This window comes from Anomaloglossus baeobatrachus, chromosome 2 (assembly GCF_048569485.1).
Source record: "Anomaloglossus baeobatrachus isolate aAnoBae1 chromosome 2, aAnoBae1.hap1, whole genome shotgun sequence".
In the NCBI taxonomy this organism is placed as follows: Eukaryota; Metazoa; Chordata; class Amphibia; order Anura; family Aromobatidae; genus Anomaloglossus; species Anomaloglossus baeobatrachus.
This window is the reverse complement of record NC_134354.1, coordinates 19,683,277-19,703,003: the sequence shown is the minus strand read 5'-3', so window position 1 is coordinate 19,703,003 and position 19,727 is coordinate 19,683,277. Positions and strand designations below refer to the sequence as shown.

The 19,727-nt window shown below is 43.5% G+C and overlaps 1 protein-coding gene across 1 annotated transcript in view; it reads left to right on the top strand.

Annotated features, from left to right (window-relative positions):
- Nucleotides 1–19,727, top strand: part of ARHGAP31 (Rho GTPase activating protein 31) — a 176,797-nt gene that overhangs the window by 151,309 nt on the left and 5,761 nt on the right. Inside the window, exons 5-11 of the mRNA XM_075334901.1 lie at nt 4,828–4,935; nt 5,812–5,996; nt 8,226–8,427; nt 13,872–13,999; nt 16,388–16,447; nt 18,388–19,050; nt 19,468–19,697. Of these exons, the coding sequence (XP_075191016.1) occupies nt 4,828–4,935; nt 5,812–5,996; nt 8,226–8,427; nt 13,872–13,999; nt 16,388–16,447; nt 18,388–19,050; nt 19,468–19,697 (1,576 nt within the window). The remainder of the gene's footprint in view (nt 1–4,827; nt 4,936–5,811; nt 5,997–8,225; nt 8,428–13,871; nt 14,000–16,387; nt 16,448–18,387; nt 19,051–19,467; nt 19,698–19,727) is intronic.

Here is a 19,727-nt window from a genome sequence, read left to right as displayed (position 1 = left end):
GCAGAGCCATATGTGTGCGTGTGTGCGGTGCAGAGCCATATGTGTGCGTGTGTGCGGTGCAGAGCCATATGTGTGCGTGTGTGTGGTGCAGAGCCATATGTGTGTGTTCGATGCAGAGCCCGATGTGGTGTGGGGTGCAGAGCCCCATGTGGTGTGGGGTGCAGAGCCCCATGTGGTGTGGGGTGCAGAGCCCCATGTGGTGTGGGGTGCAGAGCCCCATGTGGTGTGGGGTGCAGAGCCCCATGTGGTGTGGGGTGCAGAGCCCCATGTGGTGTGGGGTGCAGAGCCCCATGTGGTGTGGGGTGCAGAGCCCCATGTGGTGTGGGGTGCAGAGCCCGATGTGGGGCTGTTATTTGCAATGCTGTAGTGAGAACAGGTCAGGTGCTGGGGATGGGGAAGAATACTGACAGGGAATGTGTGCAGGGGGCGAGGCTGGACACTGGGGCGGGGCTGGACACTGAGGCTGGGTGGTGCCAGCTGGGACTGGGAGGTTCAGCACAGGAAGTGGTCAGTTTGCTGGAGCTGAATGTAAACAGAGAGCTGCAGAGAATAAAGGGTGAATTCAAGAGGAACAAAAGTTAGAAAACAAAAAATAACAATGTAGGGGTGATTTATATGACAATACAGCACAGATTAGCTTAACAAACATTTTTGAGTTTATGTCGGACAACTCCTTTAAGTGAAAATGATCTTCATTAATGGTGACTTAAAAGAATGATGTCACGAGTGTGTCCCAGCCTGATGTGATCTCGGGGAATCTGGGATCAGAAGGTCACAGCGTATTGTTGATTACAGGTCCGCTTTAGTGCCCGCTCATCGTTTACCCTGAGTTGGAGCTTATTTATTTCCATCCGGAAATGAAGGGGTTAAGGTTCCTTTCTATCCTCCAGTGATCTAACAGGTAGTGGTAACCTCAGCTGTAGTCGCTCCCTTCTATAAATATCTGCTCCTCACTCCTCCCTATGCTGGCTATAGCTCATACCTATGCTGTCCATGTTGAAGGAGCTGTGGTGTCACTACTATTGCAGCAGTGAAGTTTCCTACTGAAAAATCCAGTTGTGTCTTAACCTACCTGTTTGGTTTGCCTTCCTCATGCTGTCTTATTGCAGTGACGAGACTATCGTCTCGCTGGCCTCAGTGGTCAGGATGAGTTCAAGCTTAGTAAGGGCCTAGGCATGTGATCGGCGTACAGGGGGGGAAGGACTCATCTAGCGATGTTAGGGAGTGCAGGGATCAGCTTCAGCTGAGGGTTAGAAGGTGACCCCCATCCCCTCTTCCTAGCACCAGGGCCTACCATTGTATCTTTTCCCTGATGTACCCTTTTTTTGTTGCGTCACTCACCAGGGGTCCTCCCCTCCCCCCGTGTGACATCACCTTGGTGTTCCTGGTGTGTTGCACTGCTCACTAGGAGTCCCCTTGTTACTGGCTTGACACCTGTAGTCACATTGTGACATATGAGCACAGAGGAAGTAGCTAACTTCTCTTTCTACTTGGGTCTTAAATAGAAATTAATACATTTAAGATGAGATACGTGATAAGATTCTTACTCATCTGAGTTCTCTCTGATGGTCTGAAGGAATTTATAAGGTGCTATCTTCCCGTCCTCCCTTCCATCTTCTCTGTGGGTGCTACATTGACGACCTCTCTCTATTCAGTATTTACACTGTATTTGCTTTATTGCTTTTTTTCATCCAGGCACTGCCTTTTTTTGACCATTTCACCACCTGGCTACTACACTTCCTTTCCGCCGACATCCCCACCATCATCATGGGTGATTTCAACATCCCCATTGACACTTCCCACTCATCTGTCTCCAAACTTCTAACACTCACTTCCTCTTTCGGCCTCACCCAATGGTCTTCTGCAGCTACTCACAAAGATGGCCACACGCTGGACCTCATCTTCACTCGCCTCTGTTCCCTATCTATCCTCTCTAACTCGTCTCTCCCCTGTCTGACCACAACCTACTCACATTCTCTTCCCTCTCTTCTCCAAGTACACAACCCCCCCTCCACGAACTTTCACACCCTCGCAGAAATATCAAACACATTGATTTACATGCCCTTTTTCAGTCCCTTCTCCCTCTTGCAGACATTGCTTCCTTACACGATGCAGATGCTGCTGCAACTTTATACAACACTACAATCTCTGCAGCTCTCGAATCAGCTGCCCCCCTCACACACACCAAAACCCGCACAATCAACAGGCAACCCTGGCACACAAGTCAGACTAAAGAACTGAGACGGGCTTCCAGAATTGCTGAGCGCAGATGGAAGAAGTCTCATTCCACTGAGCACTTCATTGCATATAAAGAGTCCCTCACCACCTTCAAGTCCACACTCACTGCTGCAAAACAAACCTACTTCTCATCCCTCATATCCTCTCTCTCTCACAACCCTAAACAGCTATTCAACACTTTCAATTCTCTCCTCCGTCCCCCGGCACCACCTCCCTCTCCTCTCATCTCAGCTGAAGACTTTGCCTCTTTCTTCAAGCGGAAGATTGACAACATCAGAGCAAGCTTTGGCCCACAATCACTACAGCCACTTCTCACAACTACTCAGCCTTCTTCCTCCAAATCCAGCTTCTCCACCATGACAGAAAACAATCTTTCCACTCTATTCTCAAGATCACATCTAACAACCTGTGCACTGGACCCGCTCCCATCCCACCTCATTCCCAACATCACCGCAGTCTTCATCCCAGCCCTAGCACATCTCTTCAACCTATCACTAACAAGTGGTGAATTCCCTTTATGCTTTAAACATGCCTCCATTACACCCATCCTCAAAAAGCCCTCCCTTGACCCATCCTCTGTGTCAAACTATCGCCCCATATCCCTTCTCCCCTACGCCTCAAAACTACTGGAACAGCATGTCCATCTTGAATTGTCCTCATACCTCTCCTCCTGCTCCCTCTTTGACCGGCTTCAATCTGGCTTCCGACCCCATCATTCTACTGAAACTGCCCTAACCAAAGTCACCAATGATCTACTAACCGCCAAAGCCAAGCGACACTACTCTATCCTCCTCCTCCTGGACCTGTCCTCTGCCTTCGACACAGTGCACCTTCCCTTCTACTACAGATTCTCTCATCTCTGGGCATCACAGACTTGGCCCTATCTTGGATCTCCTCATACTTAACCAACTGAACTTTCAGCGTCTCTCACTCTCACACCACTTCCTCATCTGGCCCCCTATCTGTCAGTGTTCCCCAAGGCTCAGTTCTTGGACCCCTGCTGTTCTCCATCTACACCTTCGGCCTGGGACAGCTCATAGAGTCCCACGGCTTCCAGTATCATCTCTATGCCAATGACACAGATCTACCTCTCTGGACCTGACATTACCTCCTTACTAACCAGAATACCACAATGTCTGTCTGCTATTTCATCCTTCTTCTCTGTGCGATTCCTAAAACTTAACATGGACAAAACAGAATTCATTGTCTTTCCTCCTCCTCATTCAACTCCTCCAACAAGCCTTTCCATCAAACTTGATGGTTGCTCACTCTCCCCAGTCTCACAAGCTCATTGCCTTGGAGTAACCCTCGACTCTGCTCTATCCTTCAAAACACACATCCAAGCCCTCTTCACCTCATGCCGACTACAACTCAAAAATATCTCCCGGATCCGTGCTTTCTTTAACCAAGAATCTGCAAAAACATTAGTGCATGCCCTCATCATCTCCCGCCTCGACTACTGCAACCTCCTGCTCTCTGGCCTCCCTTCCAACACTCTTGCACCCCTCCAATCTATCCTAAACTCTGCAGCCCGCTTAATCCACCTCTCCCCTCGCTACTCCCCAGCCTCGCCACTCTCCCAATCCCTTCACTGGCTTCCCATCACCCAACGACTCCAGTTCAAAACATTAACCATGACATACAAAGCCATGCACAACCTGTTTCCTCCCTACATCTGTGACCTAGTCTCCCGGTACCTACCTGCACGCCACCTCAGATCCTCACAAGATCTCCTTCTCTATTCCTCTCTTATCTCCTCTTCCCACAATCGCATACAAGATTTCTCCCGTGCCTCCCCCATACTCTGGAACGCTCTACCTCAGCATATCAGACTCTCCCCTACCGTGGAAAGCTTCAAGAGGAACCTCAAGACCCACCTCTTCCAACAATCCTACAACTTACAATAGCCCTCAGTCCAGTACACCACTGCGCAACCAGCTCTGTCCTCACCTATTGTACCATCACCCTTTCCCTGTAGACTTTGAGCCCTCGCAGGCAGGGACCTCTCTCCTCCTGTAGACTGTGAGCCCTCGTGGGCAGGGTCCTCTCTCCTCCTGTAGACTGTGAGCCCTCGCGGGCAGGGTCCTCTCTCCCCCTGTAGACTGTGAGCCCTCGCGGGCAGGGTCCTCTCTCCCCCTGTAGACTGTGAGCCCTCGCGGGCAGGGTCCTCTCTCCTCCTGTAGACTGTGAGCCCTCGCGGGCAGGGTCCTCTCTCCTCCTGTAGACTGTGAGCCCTCGTGGGCAGGGTCCTCTCTCCTCCTGTAGACTGTGAGCCCTCGCGGGCAGGGTCCTCTCTCCTCCTGTAGACTTTGAGCCATCGCAGGCAGGGTCCTCTCTCCTCCTGTAGACTGTGAGCCCTCGCGGGCAGGGTCCTCTCTCCTCCTGTAGACTGTGAGCCCTCGCGGGCAGGGTCCTCTCTCCTCCTGTAGACTGTGAGCCCTCGCGGGCAGGGTCCTCTCTCCTCCTGTACCAGTCTGTTTTGTACTGTTAATGATTGTTGTACATATACCCTCTTTCACTTGTAAAGTGCCATGGAATAAATGGCGCTATAATAATAATAGTAATAATAGTAATAATCTTATATTCTAGGACTCTGGAATACCTGAGCAGACACCTGACTCACATCGCCTCCTTCAGCTCTACCACCAATATGCATATAAGGAACCTGGCCCTTGTCTGGGCCCCCAATCTTTTAAGGTACATAGATGATTGATTTTTTTTTTTTATATATTGTTATTTTGCCCTTCACTCCCTGAAAAATGCCTTTAGGAATGCAAAATGTGAAGAATAAATATTGTCGCCCATATGGTAGAGTTCCTCGCCCATATGACATATCCTTGCCCATGTGAGTCCCGTATCTTCTAAAGCATAATATTAAAATATTACAGTATTCCTGTCAAAATTAAAAAAAAAAAATCCCTTTAAATGTAAGTTTTTGAGTCTTTTGTCTATATCTGGAAATGCTGGGTAACCGCCGCTATGTCTGCCATACAGCCCCCAGTTGGAATGTATGTAATTAGACAACGGAAATCACGTTGTGTCCTTAAATAACATCTTTCAGGTCGAAAGCTATGGGGGATACAGAGGAAACGTGGGTCCTAGTTATTCAGGGGGGTCTGAAAGGTCTTTCTTTCATATAAGCAGTCACTAGCATAATAATTTGCACAACTATTCCTTTTCAACCAATAAGCTTCAAGTTCCGCCCCTGACTCCACCCCTGAGGGGCCTAAACAAGTACATTAGAAAATATTTCCCAAATTATCGGGACACTTTATACACAAAAGGCCTTGAAACTTTATCAGGGTCACTCCTAGACTTCTGGTTGTCAAATCTACCTGGTCCTGCATTGATATATCTGAAGTCTGGGTTGGAAGCCATGTTATTTGCCAGATCAATAATTATTCTGTAGCCAATCGGATACATTTTTAGAAATTCCATCTTTCTATTTTTTTTCACACAGTTTTCTCCCCTAGGGGGCACTGACAGTATATTTTAAATGCTATGTTCTGTTCAATTCCTGACTTGTGGGGTATCCTTCTAGAAAATGTGCATCTTTATTGTTTATGCGGCCAGGTCCAAAGAAATCGAAGATTCTGGGTGTAATGGGGATGCGGCGTTCATGGAAGTGCGAATCCAGCAAGTTGTCATCGAGTTCATCCTCAATCATGTGGAACAGATATTCAGTAAATGGCCCATGGCCCCCGTCAAGCAGAGGCACAGCGAGGACCTACTTTTGGCCAGTAGGCCCGCACCTATTGGTAAGTGACTGGCCATATCGCTTCACCTTAAAGGGGTGGGGGGGAAACTTCTGTCCTCACATTCAATTTAAAGGGACATGATAACTAAAGAATGATGACTGTAAATAGGGCACAATTTGGCACTTATTGGGTTTTTTTGTAGGATTTTCTAAATGATCGGAAAATAGTTTAGAAATCTTACAGAAAACACAGGGTTAATCTTCTGATCAGTTGCATTTTAATGTGGACTGTGCCTTTAAGGGTTGGGATTCATCTATGGGATGTGGCTTAACTATCATCGTATAATATTGCATTCAGAGAAGAGGGAGAGGCTCCTGCTGCAACAAGCTCAAGAAGAAAGAACCCCCTCCCCCTAAAATATAACTATTAATTGCATAACCAAAGCGATATCGAAACCTTGTCTAGGATCGAACCCAAAATTAATGGCTGATAAAATCTCAGTAATGGTCCCCGTGCCGCTGATTTTGGCATCATTAGAACCATGTTTATTTTCGTAATTAATCTGATATTGTATCTCCAAGGAAATTCTTAGTCGATGCCAAAGAATGATGTGCGAAGGGATCTGTTCTCACTTTGCAATTCTGTAACTTAATGCAAATGTGCCTGACTCCGAGGCACAAAACAAACCCGAGAAATATTCCAGAATCCTCCTTGTGTCTTATGTAACAAAGGCATTCTCCATAACGCACTATATCTGCTATAATACTGCCCCTATGTACAAGAATATGACTACTATAATACTGCCCCTATGTACAAGAATATAACTACTATAATACTGCCCCTATGTACAAGAATATAACTACTATAATACTGCCCCCTATGTACAAGAATATAACTACTATAATACTGGCCCCTATGTACAAGAATATAACTACTATAATACTGCCCCTATGTACAAGTATATAACTACTATAATACTGCTCCTATATACAAGAATATAACTACTATAATACTGCTCCTATGTACAAGAATATAACTACTATAATACTGCCCCCTATGTACAAGAATATAACTACTATAATACTGCCCCTATGTACAAGAATAGAACTACTATAATACTGCTCCTATGTACAAGAATATAACTACTATAATACTGCCCCTATGTACAAGAATATAACTACTATAATACTGCCCCTATGTACAAGAATATAACTACTATAATACTGCCCCCTATGTACAAGAATATAACTACTATAATACTGCCCCCTATGTACAAGAATATAACTACTATAATACTGCCCCTATGTACAAGAATATAACTACTATAATACTGCTCCTATGTACAAGAATATAACTACTATAATACTGCCCCCTATGTACAAGAATATAACTACTATAATACTGCCCCCTATGTACAAGAATATAACTACTATAATACTGCCCCTATGTACAAGAATATAACTACTATAATACTGCCCCCTATGTACAAGAATATAACTACTATAATACTGCTCCTATGTACAAGAATATAACTACTATAATACTGCCCCCTATGTACTAGAATATAACTACTATAATACTGCCCCTATGTACAAGAATAGAACTACTATAATACTGCTCCTATGTACTAGAATATAACTACTATAATACTGCCCCTATGTACAAGAATAGAACTACTATAATACTGCCCCCTATGTACTAGAATATAACTACTATAATACTGCCCCTATGTACAAGAATATAACTACTATAATACTGCCCCCTATGTACTAGAATATAACTACTATAATACTGCCCCTATGTACAAGAATATAACTACTATAATACTGCTCCTATGTACAGGAATATAACTACTATAATACTGCCCCTATGTACAAGAATAGAACTACTATAATACTGCTCCTATGTACAAGAATAGAACTACTATAATACTGCCCCCTATGTACTAGAATATAACTACTATAATACTGCCCCTATGTACAAGAATATAACTACTATAATACTGCTCCTATGTACAAGAATAGAACTACTATAATACTGCCCCCTATGTACTAGAATATAACTACTATAATACTGCCCCTATGTACAAGAATATAACTACTATAATACTGCTCCCTATGTACAAGAATATAACTACTATAATACTGCCCCTATGTACAATAATAAAAATAATAATAATACTGCCCCCTATGTATAAGAATCCGGTCTATTATGAGGACAGGTGTTAATTGATACTGATGATCTGGTTTTTCACTCTCTCTGTCACATATAACGTCTCCCGTGCTGCAGATTGCCGGATAGTGAAGAGTATGACTTTACCCTCTGGATCACTTCCTATGAAATTGGTCAGTTTAGAAGAGGCTCAGGCTCGCAGTTTATCGGCCACGCACCCTGCCAGGAAGGAGAGGAGAGAGAACAGTTTACCCGAGATCGTCCCCCTCCCCGTCACAGGCACTTTATTCCACACGGTCATTGATCTGCCAGAAAACAAGTAAGTGCATCTTCTTGTATATAGTAATATTGGCCATGCTGGTATAACCTGGGTATATTTCAGTATATGATTCTAAATCTTGTAAATAGTAACATTGGCCATTCTGGTATAGCCTGGGTATGTTTCTAAACATATGATTTTACGTCTTCTTGTATATAGTAATATTGGCCATGCTGCTATAACCTAGGTATGTTTCTATATATGATTGTAATATTTGCCATGCTGCTCTAACCTGGGCATGTTTCTATATATGATTCTACATCTTCTTGCACATAGTAACATTGGCCATGCTGGTATAACCTACATATGTTTCTATACATGATTATAATATTGGCCACGCTGCTATAACCTGGGTACATTTTTATATATGATTCTACATATTCTAACATAGTGACATTGGCCATGCTGCTATAACCTGGGTATGTTCCTATATATGATTTTACATCATCTTGTTAATGGTAATATTGACCATGCTGGTATAACCTGGGTATATTTCTAAACATATGATTTTACATCTTCTTGTATATAGTAATATTGACCATGCTGGTATAACCTAGGTATGTTTCTATATATGATTGTAATATTGGCCATGCTGCTCTAACCTGGGTATATTTTTATACATGATTCTACTTATTCTTACATAGTAACATTGGCCATGCTGGTATAACCTGGGTATATTTCTATATATGATTCTACATCTCCTTGTACATAGTAATATTGGCCTTTCTGGTATGACCTGGGTATATTTCTATATATGATTCTTAATCTTGTAAAAAGTAACATTGGTCATTCTGGTATAACCTGGGTATATTTCTATATAGGATTCTACATCTCCTTGTACATAGCAACATTGGCCATGCTGCTCTAACCTGGGTATATTTTTATATATGATTCTACATATTCTTTCATAGTAACATTGGCCATGCTGGTATAACCTGGGTATATTTCTAAATACAGTATATGATTGTACATCATCTTGTATATAGTAATATTGGTCATTCTGGTATAACTTGGGTATCGTTCTATATATGATTTTACATCATTTTGTACATAGTAACCTTGGCCACGCTGCTATAACCTGGGTATATTTATGTCTATGAGTCTACATTTTCTTGTACATAGTAACATTGGCCACGCTGCTCTAACCTGGGTATATTTCTGTCTATGATTATACATCTTCTTGTACATAGTAATATTGGCCATGCTGGTATAACCTGGGTATATTTCTATATATAATTCTACATATTCTTACATAGTAACATCGTCCGTGCTGGTATAACCTGGGCATATTATCTTCCTGTATATAGGGGTCCGGCACCCCCCGCAGTGAGGCATTGTGGATATAGTCATACCAGGTGCTGCCGTCCCCTCAGACCTTGTATCGCAATCAATCTCCATTGTGTTTGGGAATCAGTATTTGTGGAATGTTGGGGAAGATGTAGGTGAGGAATGTGCGGCTGTAGATGGGCCGAGCTGTCTGATGGCGGTATTATATATACCTGGTGCATACGCAGTATACGGAGATGTGATCGCAGACGTGTGTAAGTGGGACACAGGCGGCACCGCAGGCATCTGCTCTAATTACCCAGGAACAATAAGTGGGAACACAACAGCTCTGATCTCCTGCGTTAATTACACGTTGGGGACACGAGGGAAATCTAATTGGAGGCGGCAAACACAGAGCGACTCTGCGCCGCTTCCTCCATAACAGGAGACGTTCCGGAAAAAAGCCGAAACCATACGCTGTATAGTATAAATCAGAGGAGATGGCGGACCCCGTACAAAGGCAGAACAGAGGAGAGGAACATTGCCACATAATACCCCCATATAGTGCCCTATATAATACTGTAATACAGTGCCTATTTAAGTTGAGCAAAACTATTCACAGGAGCGAGGTAGGACATGGTCGTCACAATAGCCGGCCCGGTGTGATGTCATTGCCTGCATCGCCACAATGATGACATCATACCAGGCCGATTAATCAAAAGAAGAGTCCGGGATGCTGGTGACTACAAACAGCCAATGTTGGCGCTGGACAAGGGTCCTGCAAATTCTGCTCATGTCTAGTGCCTATTTAATACTGCAATATAGTGCTAATTTAATATGGTTTCCATATAATACTTGTATATAATGTCCATTTAATACTGCCATATAATACTGCCATATAATATTCATATAATACTGCCAGACCATACTCCTACAATACTGCCATATAGTACTCATATAATACTGCCATATAATACTCATGTAATACTGCCATACAGTACTCATGTAATACTGCCATACAGTACTCATGTAATACTGCCATATATTACTCATGTAATACTGCCATACAATACTCATGTAATATTGCCATACAATACTCATGTAATACTGCCACACAATACTCATGTAATACTGCCACACAATACTCATGTAATACTGCCACACAATACTCATATAATACTGCCATTTAATACTCATATAATACTGCCAGACCATACTCCTACAATACTGCCATATAGTACTCATGTAATACTGCCATATAATACTCATGTAATACTGCCATACAGTACTCATGTAATACTGCCATACAATACTCATGTAATACTGCCATATAATACTCATATAATACTGCCATTTAATACTCATAATACTGCCAGACCATACTCCTACAATACTGCCATATAGTACTCATGTAATACTGCCATATAATACTCATGTAATACTGCCATACAGTACTCATGTAATACTGCCATACAATACTCATGTAATACTGCCATATATTACTCATGTAATACTGCCATACAATACTCATGTAATATTGCCATACAATACTCATGTAATACTGCCACACAATACTCATGTAATACTGCCACACAATACTCATATAATACTGCCTTTTTCAAATGTAAAGCACCATGGAATAAATGGTGCTATAATTATTATTATTATTATTTAATAATAGTAATATAATACTGCCATAGAGTGCCCATATATAATAGTGCTGCCATGTAGTCAAAGCCCCTGTTATATTTATTTATTTTGTAAGGAGAATGGAAATTATTATTGCCCTTCTACAGTACTACCATTCTATCACAACACACTGCCACATAGTGCTCCAATAATATGGCTACATGGAGTGCCTTTATAATACTGCTCTCAATTGATACCGTCATGGGGCCTATAAAATGTTGCCACAGAGTGTCTATGAAATACTGCAAAATAAAACAACCACATAGTGCTTATAATATTGCTGTATAGGGTTCAGATTATTTTTTTACATTATTGCCATATTATAGTGCCATATAACACCAGTATATAGCGCCTATAATACTGCTGTATGCTGTTAATGAAATGTTTCTATATTTTGCACATATAATACTGCCATATAGTGATGATGTAATGCCACCATAAAATACCCGTAACAATCACACTATATAGTGCTTATTTAATATGGCCATATAGTTTCCAAAAAATACTACCATATACTGCCTATTAAATACTTCCATTTGTTGTCCAAACATTACCACATGTAGGGGAAGGTTGCTTTACTTATTTATGTTGTAAGGCAACTTTAGATGGATAATGCATTTACACTACTGTATCATTCACAACATACCGCCATATTGTGCTTTTGTAATACGGTCATATCTATTTGTTACTTTCATATGAGGACTTTTAAAATATTATATATCTGAATCCAATAGAATACTCAGTGCAGAATTTTGGATTTACAGGATTGTTTATGGGGTCTCTCATGAAGACCCTTTGGCCATCGGTCTAGGGGTACGGCTTCTATAGGGCCCCTGCAGGGTACATTTCACACCGCTATCTTCGCTCCTCCAGAGTTCATGCTGTGATTCTGGAGAGTTGTGCTTTTTGCGCTCCACAGCAGCACTGTACCAGACTGACACTTCCTTTGTAGTTTGGCTTGCGCAATGCACCATAGCACGGATTGTGGTAAGATGCTGCCACCTGCAGGTCACATTAAAGAACTACACCATGACTGATGGTTTTGCTCATATTCTTTTTTTTTTTTTTTTTGCATTTTCCATTGGTTTTCATTTTTTTTCATGTGCAGTATAACATCTGAAATGTTCACAAAGGATTATAATTTCCGGTATTATCCAGCAGAATGATTTACCGCAATCTGCAGGAGAGTACAACATAATTTTTCACTGTTTAGTATCCACCTAATACACATTATCCTGAGACCATATCAGATCTGCTTATTTCTAAAGCTAAATCTTCCTCTCACCTGTTTTACGGGCGTGTATATTTTTTCAATCAATTCTCAGTGATGTCACCGCTCTCTAGTGAATGGATAGGCTGCATTCTCAGTGATGTCACTGCTCTCTAGTGAATGGATAGGCTGCATTCTCAGTGATGTCACCGCTCGCTAGTGAATGGATAGGCTGCATTCTCAGTGATGTCACCGCTCTCTAGTGAATGGATAGGCTGCATTCTCAGTGATGTCACTGCTCTCTAGTGAATGGATAGGCTGCATGCTCAGTGATGTCACCGCTCTCTAGTGAATGGATAGGCTGCATTCTCAGTGATGTCACCGCTCTCTAGTGAATGGATAGGCTGCATCCTCAGTGATGTCACCGCTCTCTAGTGAATGGATAGGCTGCATTCTCAGTGATGTCACTGCTCTCTAGTGAATGGATAGGCTGCATTCTCAGTGATGTCACTGGTCTCTAGTGAATGGATAGGCTGCATTCTCAGTGATGTCACCGCTCTCTAGTGAATGGATAGGCTGCATTCTCAGTGATGTCACCGCTCTCTAGTGAATGGATAGGCTGCATTCTCAGTGATGTCACCGCTCTCTAGTGAATGGATAGGCTGCATTCTCAGTGATGTCACCGCTCTCTAGTGAATGGATAGGCTGCATTCTCAGTGATGTCACCGCTCTCTAGTGGATGGATAGGCTGCATTCTCAGTGATGTCACTGCTCTCTAGTGAATGGATAGGCTGCATCCTCAGTGATGTCACCGCTCTCTAGTGAATGGATAGGCTGCATTCTCAGGGATGTCACTGCTCTCTAGTGAATGGATAGGCTGCATCCTCAGTGATGTCACCGCTCTCTAGTGAATGGATAGGCTGCATTCTCAGTGATGTCACTGCTCTCTAGTGAATGGATAGGCTGCATCCTCAGTGATGTCACCGCTCTCTAGTGAATGGATAGGCTGCATTCTCAGTGATGTCACTGCTCTCTAGTGAATGGATAGGCTGCATCCTCAGTGATGTCACCGCTCTCTAGTGAATGAACATTATCAGTTAAATACGCTAATACTAAAGCTATACATAACTGTGGATTATTTAGGAACAGACGTTCCGCTCTCCATCTTGATAACATGTATTATACATTTTTATGACTGACTCCCTAATATTTTGATTGTCCAATCTGAATCTGTTCTTAATATAATGTGGGTTTTTTTTTTCATGGTAAATGTTAACAGGAGGAAACTTTCCACCAAGTCTAAAAAATGGAGATCCATATTCAACATTGGCCGGTCTGGAACCGAATCCAAATCTAAACTGAGCCGTAATGGAAGTGTGTTTGTCAGAGGGCAGAAAGAAATGGGCGGTAAGTCTAAACATGGAGATTTATGTATCTTTATACACACACCACGTCAACCGTGCAGAGCGGAAAAGAAGCCGCTGCTGGATTGCCGGCAGGAGTGGTCTGTGCCCGCTCTGTGCCAACAGAGATTGGAGCAGGGCAGAACAGGCAGGTAGTGAGCAATGAACTGTGTTGTGAATGTCGTCTGTCGGTGCTGTTTTGGAGCTCCCCCTGGTGGCCAGGAATGGTAGTGAAGCTGATTCTGAGTCTGTGACTCAGACAGGTGTCGGCGTTAATTGGGAATTAAGGAAGTCCTATTGCAGACAAGCCTGGTGCTTATAGGAGAGCACTTTTTGCATTGCTGGCGCCGATGATAGTTGAATTTTCCTTAGTCTCTGAACCTGACTTGGAGTTCTGTCCTTTCCTGTTTTCCTGTGCAAGACCTCTGCAAATAAGTTTGCAAGCTTTGCGTTGCTTCCTGGTTTACACCTTAGGCTGTTTGTTTGTTTTTCTTTTTGTTTTGTTTGGAATTTGTTTTCTTGCAGGTGAAGATTTGCTTTTCTAGTTTGGTGAACATGGGGGTTCCCCCTTTGCTAGCTCTTCTGCAAGAAAAGGGAGATTCTCCCTGTCAAACGTGATTATTTGGATTATTGTATTTGTGTGTTCTTTTTGGTATTTTGTTTCTCCCATTATTTACAAGAGTACCTGATATAGTGGGGGTGAGGTCGTTTGACCTCCAGGGCCATTTCTTCTATCAGGAGATTGGTATTTTTCTGCAGGGTTTTTGTACTGACCGCAATCGGTTTCCTTTCCTTTCCTTTGTATCTAGTTAGTCGGACCTCGCTTTTGCTAAATCTATTTTTCCCGTCTGTGTATCATGTTTTTCTACATCACCGTAATCTCTATGTCGGGGGCTGGCTTTTCCTTTGGGGACTTCTCTGAGGCAAGGTAGATTTCTTAATTTCTATCTGTGAGGTGTAGTAAGTTTCTCTGGCTATGATGTGGCATCTAGGTGGTTAGGAACGCTCCACGGCTACTTCTGGTGTGGTCTGATGGTTAGGGGATTGTAGTTAGCTCAGGTTCCAACTACTCTTGTTTTTCTTGGTGTTTTTCTACTAATGGGATTTTTTTTTTTGTAATCTTCTACGGTTACCGCATCATAACAAAACTGCCTGTTAGTTCTTAGGCCTATAGTAAAATTTAATATAATAAAACTGGATAACCACTTTAAATTAATAACAAACTAGTATACCGTGAGTTCCCTCTTGTGGTGGCTGCAGGTAGTAATAATTTTTTTTTTTTATCACTGTCTACGCAGGGGATTTGGAGTTCTGTGTAATAAATGTATTTCATGAAATAATGCAGTACTGTATGTTGGACTAATTTGGAGCCTTGTGTAGAAATCCAAGCACTTCCATTCTCTGCTGCCATCACTGAGGTCATTAATGGTTGTCTGAGGACGTTTCTGCCACTGAATGCAGTTAGGCAAATCATCAACATCCTCTACTGGCAGCTCCTGTGTAATCACGGACCAATGACTGGAGATGAGTGGACCCGTAGAAGTTCGGCTTGGCAGGTTCATCCAGACCCGGACTTCACCTGAACCCCAATGGGTTCAGGTCCCAAACCCCAGCCAGTCATAAACAGTTCACTCCCGGGGGCGTGTGAATGTTTTTTTCACAAACGCCTAACCTCGGGTTCGCCCATCTCTACCAATGACATCCCGAATGTGCTCAATGGGAGACAAGTCCGGAGACGCTGCAGTCATGGGAGCAGGTTTAGGCCTCGCTGGCAGCCCACAATACCACGAGTACCATTCGGCCTGGTTTTGTTGTATTGACAAACCTCTTCTGGGACACTTTGTGAGAAACAACTGGTTCCACCAATAAATCAATGTAACGCCGAGCTGTTAGTGCACCTATAAGAAGATTAGAGCCATCCGGCTACCGTACATTAGGCCACCACACACCATGATATGGAAGTAGGACTGGTGTGACGTTTCCTCTTCATGGCATTGCCCGTGTAGTCTCCAAACTAATCTTCGGCTATCATTGCTATCATTGTAGGACTCATCGCCGAAGAGTACAGTCCTCCATTCCTGTCTTGCTCTGCACCATGATAGCCCTTGAATGTGGTTGGGCGATGTCAATCGACCCCTGCAGCTGGATGTTTTGGCTCATTGCCCTATATCATGCAAACTGCTTCTGATGCTTCTTGTAGACCCTGATCGAGACCTTAGACTCAATGTGCCACTATGCACCTTTTCAAATCTGAAAAGTAAAGTACGTAGGCAAAACGCCATCACGTTTCTCAACATTTTCCCATTTACAAACCGTGACGTATAAAAATGTTTGGGTCAAGATGTTTCCGTTTCATTATTATATGTATAACGTTGAATGTCTCTCTCCGCAGATAAAGCCACCATCCGACCGGCTAAGAGCATGGACTCCTTGTGCTCATTACCCACTGAAGGTCAGTAACACTCCGCTGTTTATGAGCCTACAGTTTTATACACCGGTCAAGAGCTCATCAATCACTTCCAGCGGTGGCGAAAAATAATATTTACAAGTTGTGCCGGTCGGTGCCGTGCTCCTATCGCAGTCGCTGAGAATTATAGCCACTCCGCCGGTGATTTGTGCCGTCACACCAGTCATGTAGAGGATTTGCTACTTTGTAATCCATATTTCTGTCCTCGCGGCAGGCGCTGATTTACGGTGCGATGGAAACATGTATGAGTGCAAGCAAAAGGCAGGACTGAAGCCTCCCGTAATGATTAATACCGCATAGTACTGATACAACATGTACAATGCAAGCAGCAGATGCATCTATCTATGTCACTATATATCAAGACACTTAAACTGGCTAATTATTGGGTAACCAGCAGCCACGACAAGGCGACATTTCTCTGGAGAGATATTTTCAGGATACAGATACAGTTGAAAGTGCGATTCTGGGGTAGAAGAACCCGGTGCTGATGGTGGCACCAGGACCCCACCGCCACCACCACCACCAGCCATGAGAAGCCATTCTTTCTCTGGTGAGACCGTTTCAGAATGTAGATACAGGTGAAAGTGTGGTCCCGGGTGGAGGAGCCCGATACTGACAGTGGCACCAGGATTCACGGGCCCTACAGTGGTCACGTGGTCTTATGATCTTAGCGGTACTGGACTGGTCTTGGTCAAGGTGAAGTAAATCTGATTTAAAAAAAGAAAGTTAAAGGGAACCTGTCACCAGATTTGGGCCTTCTAAACTAAAGCTAGCACCTTAAGCAGCGCCTGTGCTGCATTCCATGAAGGTGCACGTTACCCACTGACCCCTCCTGTAGACCCCAAAAATACCTTTTATAAAATCTTCCACCCGGTATGTAAATTGTCCGGTCCGATGCGTGTCCAGATCTGCGTCTCCTATCCCTCCATTCGCCGTCCTCCTGTGCTGATTGACGTGGATGATGCCTCTGATGCCATCCACGTGGATGGGCAAAATCTCTTGCCTGTGCAAAAATATTCCCAGCTCACGCAGGCGCACTTTGCTCTGCCCCATTACGGGCAGAGTCGAAAACATAGGTGCGCCTGCGCAAACCAGAGAGTTGTCTGCGCAGGTGCGAGATTTTGCCCAGTGATGTGGATGAGGTCACCCATTTCATTCACATCACTGGGCAAAATCTCGCGCCTGCGCAAAGAACTCACCGGTTTGCGCAGGCGCACCTATGTTTTCTGCTCTGCCCGCAAAAGGACAGAGTGAAGTGCACCTGCATCAGCCTTGAATATGGAGCTTTGTCCCGCCTATGTGGATGGCGACCAAGGCATCATCCATGTCAATCAGCACAAGAGGACTGTGAAAGGAGAGACAGGAGGCATGGAGTGGGATGCCCATTGAACCGGACTGGATAATACCGGGTGGGAGATTTTATAAAGGTATTTTTGAGAGCTACAGGGGGGTCAAGGGGTAAGGTGCACCTTCATACAATGCAGCACAGGTGCTGCTTAAGGTACTAGTTTTAGTTTAGAAGGCCAAAATCTGGTGACAGGTTCCCTTTTAAGTTCATCAAAGAAGGTTATGCCTTGTCGCGGCTGGTGGGCTCTCCTGAATTTGCCAATTTGTGTGACAAGTATCGTCCATACAGCCGTAATGCAGTTTATATATCATATATTCGATATTTTCATATGTCTTGGCGCACACAGTGGCTGCTGCAATCGTTTGGTGTGTATTTTATTTAGCCCTCTACAGTTAGACACCCCCACCAATCAAACAAATGAACTTATGATGCCATTGCTTTGTGATGAGAAGACCCTTGCTAGCAATTTGTCGAATAATGATAGAATAACACTGTAATATATACTATAACTATTCTAATGAGCATAAATGGTCAGAATGAGAAAAAAAAAAACACTTTCCACTTTTTTGTCTTGAAGGTGAGGATGAAAAAGTGGTCCGATTCAAGAGACCTGTGGGTGCTGGTGGCTTCTTTATTCCAGTCCTCAGGTCTCGAGCTACAGGATCTGGTAGCGCTTATGATGTGAGCAATCAAGACAGTGAATGGGACAGCGAAGAAGCCATTGGTGCTACAGGAGGGTCTGCCCAAGACAAAACCACACACAAGACTCCTCCGGTGAAACCCCTGCCTGAACAGTTGAAAGTATTCCGGATCGGTGATGACCTGGACAATGAGCAAAACTCTCCAAAAGGAAGGAAGATATTTTATACTTCAAGCGATGGACCTACTAAATCTGGTTTCCCCGGCAGTCTATTTCCTTTAGAAGCCTCGCCGAGACACCAGCGCAAAGCTCTCAACATCTCAGAACCGTTTGCCGTCTCCGTTCCTCTACGCGTGTCGGCAGTCATCAATGCCAACAGTACTCCTTGCAGAGTCAATTCCAAGGAACGTCATCTTCTCTCCAGCCTTGAGGAGCTACCTCTGTTAGAACCAGATGCGGGTCCCAAATCTCCAGGTGCAGACTCAGTTACCAAAAGTGGACGTACATCACCACCACGATCTCCAGATGCGGCCGAGCCAATTAGATTGCATGAGCCGAGAAGACCGTGTCTTAAAGACCTTAGCCCAGATTTGTTTGAAGGTAATCCTAGATAGTGAATAATGTTTTTTCATAACTTCGTCTACCAGAGTCTCAGAAGCATGTGCTGATGTCTCCTTCCTTACCATTCCTCTTGGTTCAATATTTCCCAAGATGAGTGTCACAAGATGACCAGCTATAGAAATAAAAATGATTTTGTGATACTCTGTCAGATGTTTATGCTACATGTGTCTACTGTATAAGTGACCACCTAGTGGTTGTGATATGGATTGCAGCCTGTCAAGGGTTTTGCTAGCATGTTGTATTGACGTGCATCATAAGGCGAAGTAATGATAGACATAGTTGGCACGTCATTGACTCAAACCCTCTTGTTTTCATCTTTTTACATTTTCGAAACGATAACCCACATTGTCATAATAATTTTTTCTAATGAGTAATATTTGTGTTTTGTCCTTGCAGAAGATGATCGAACCTTGACCCTCAAGGAAATCTTGCTGGAAATGTCCCAATTACCAGACATACTGCCCAGCTCAGCAGCAGACAGGAGGCCGGTTGAGCACACTTTTGTGTCCATTAATGAGCTACCTTTAGTCGAAGACTCAGAACCCAAAAAACCGGAACCAATCAAAACACCTGCCGAAGAGAAGACTCAAATCCGTGATATAGGCGATCTGTTCTTGAATGACCAGGTATGTACGGGTACGCTTCAGCTGATTGCG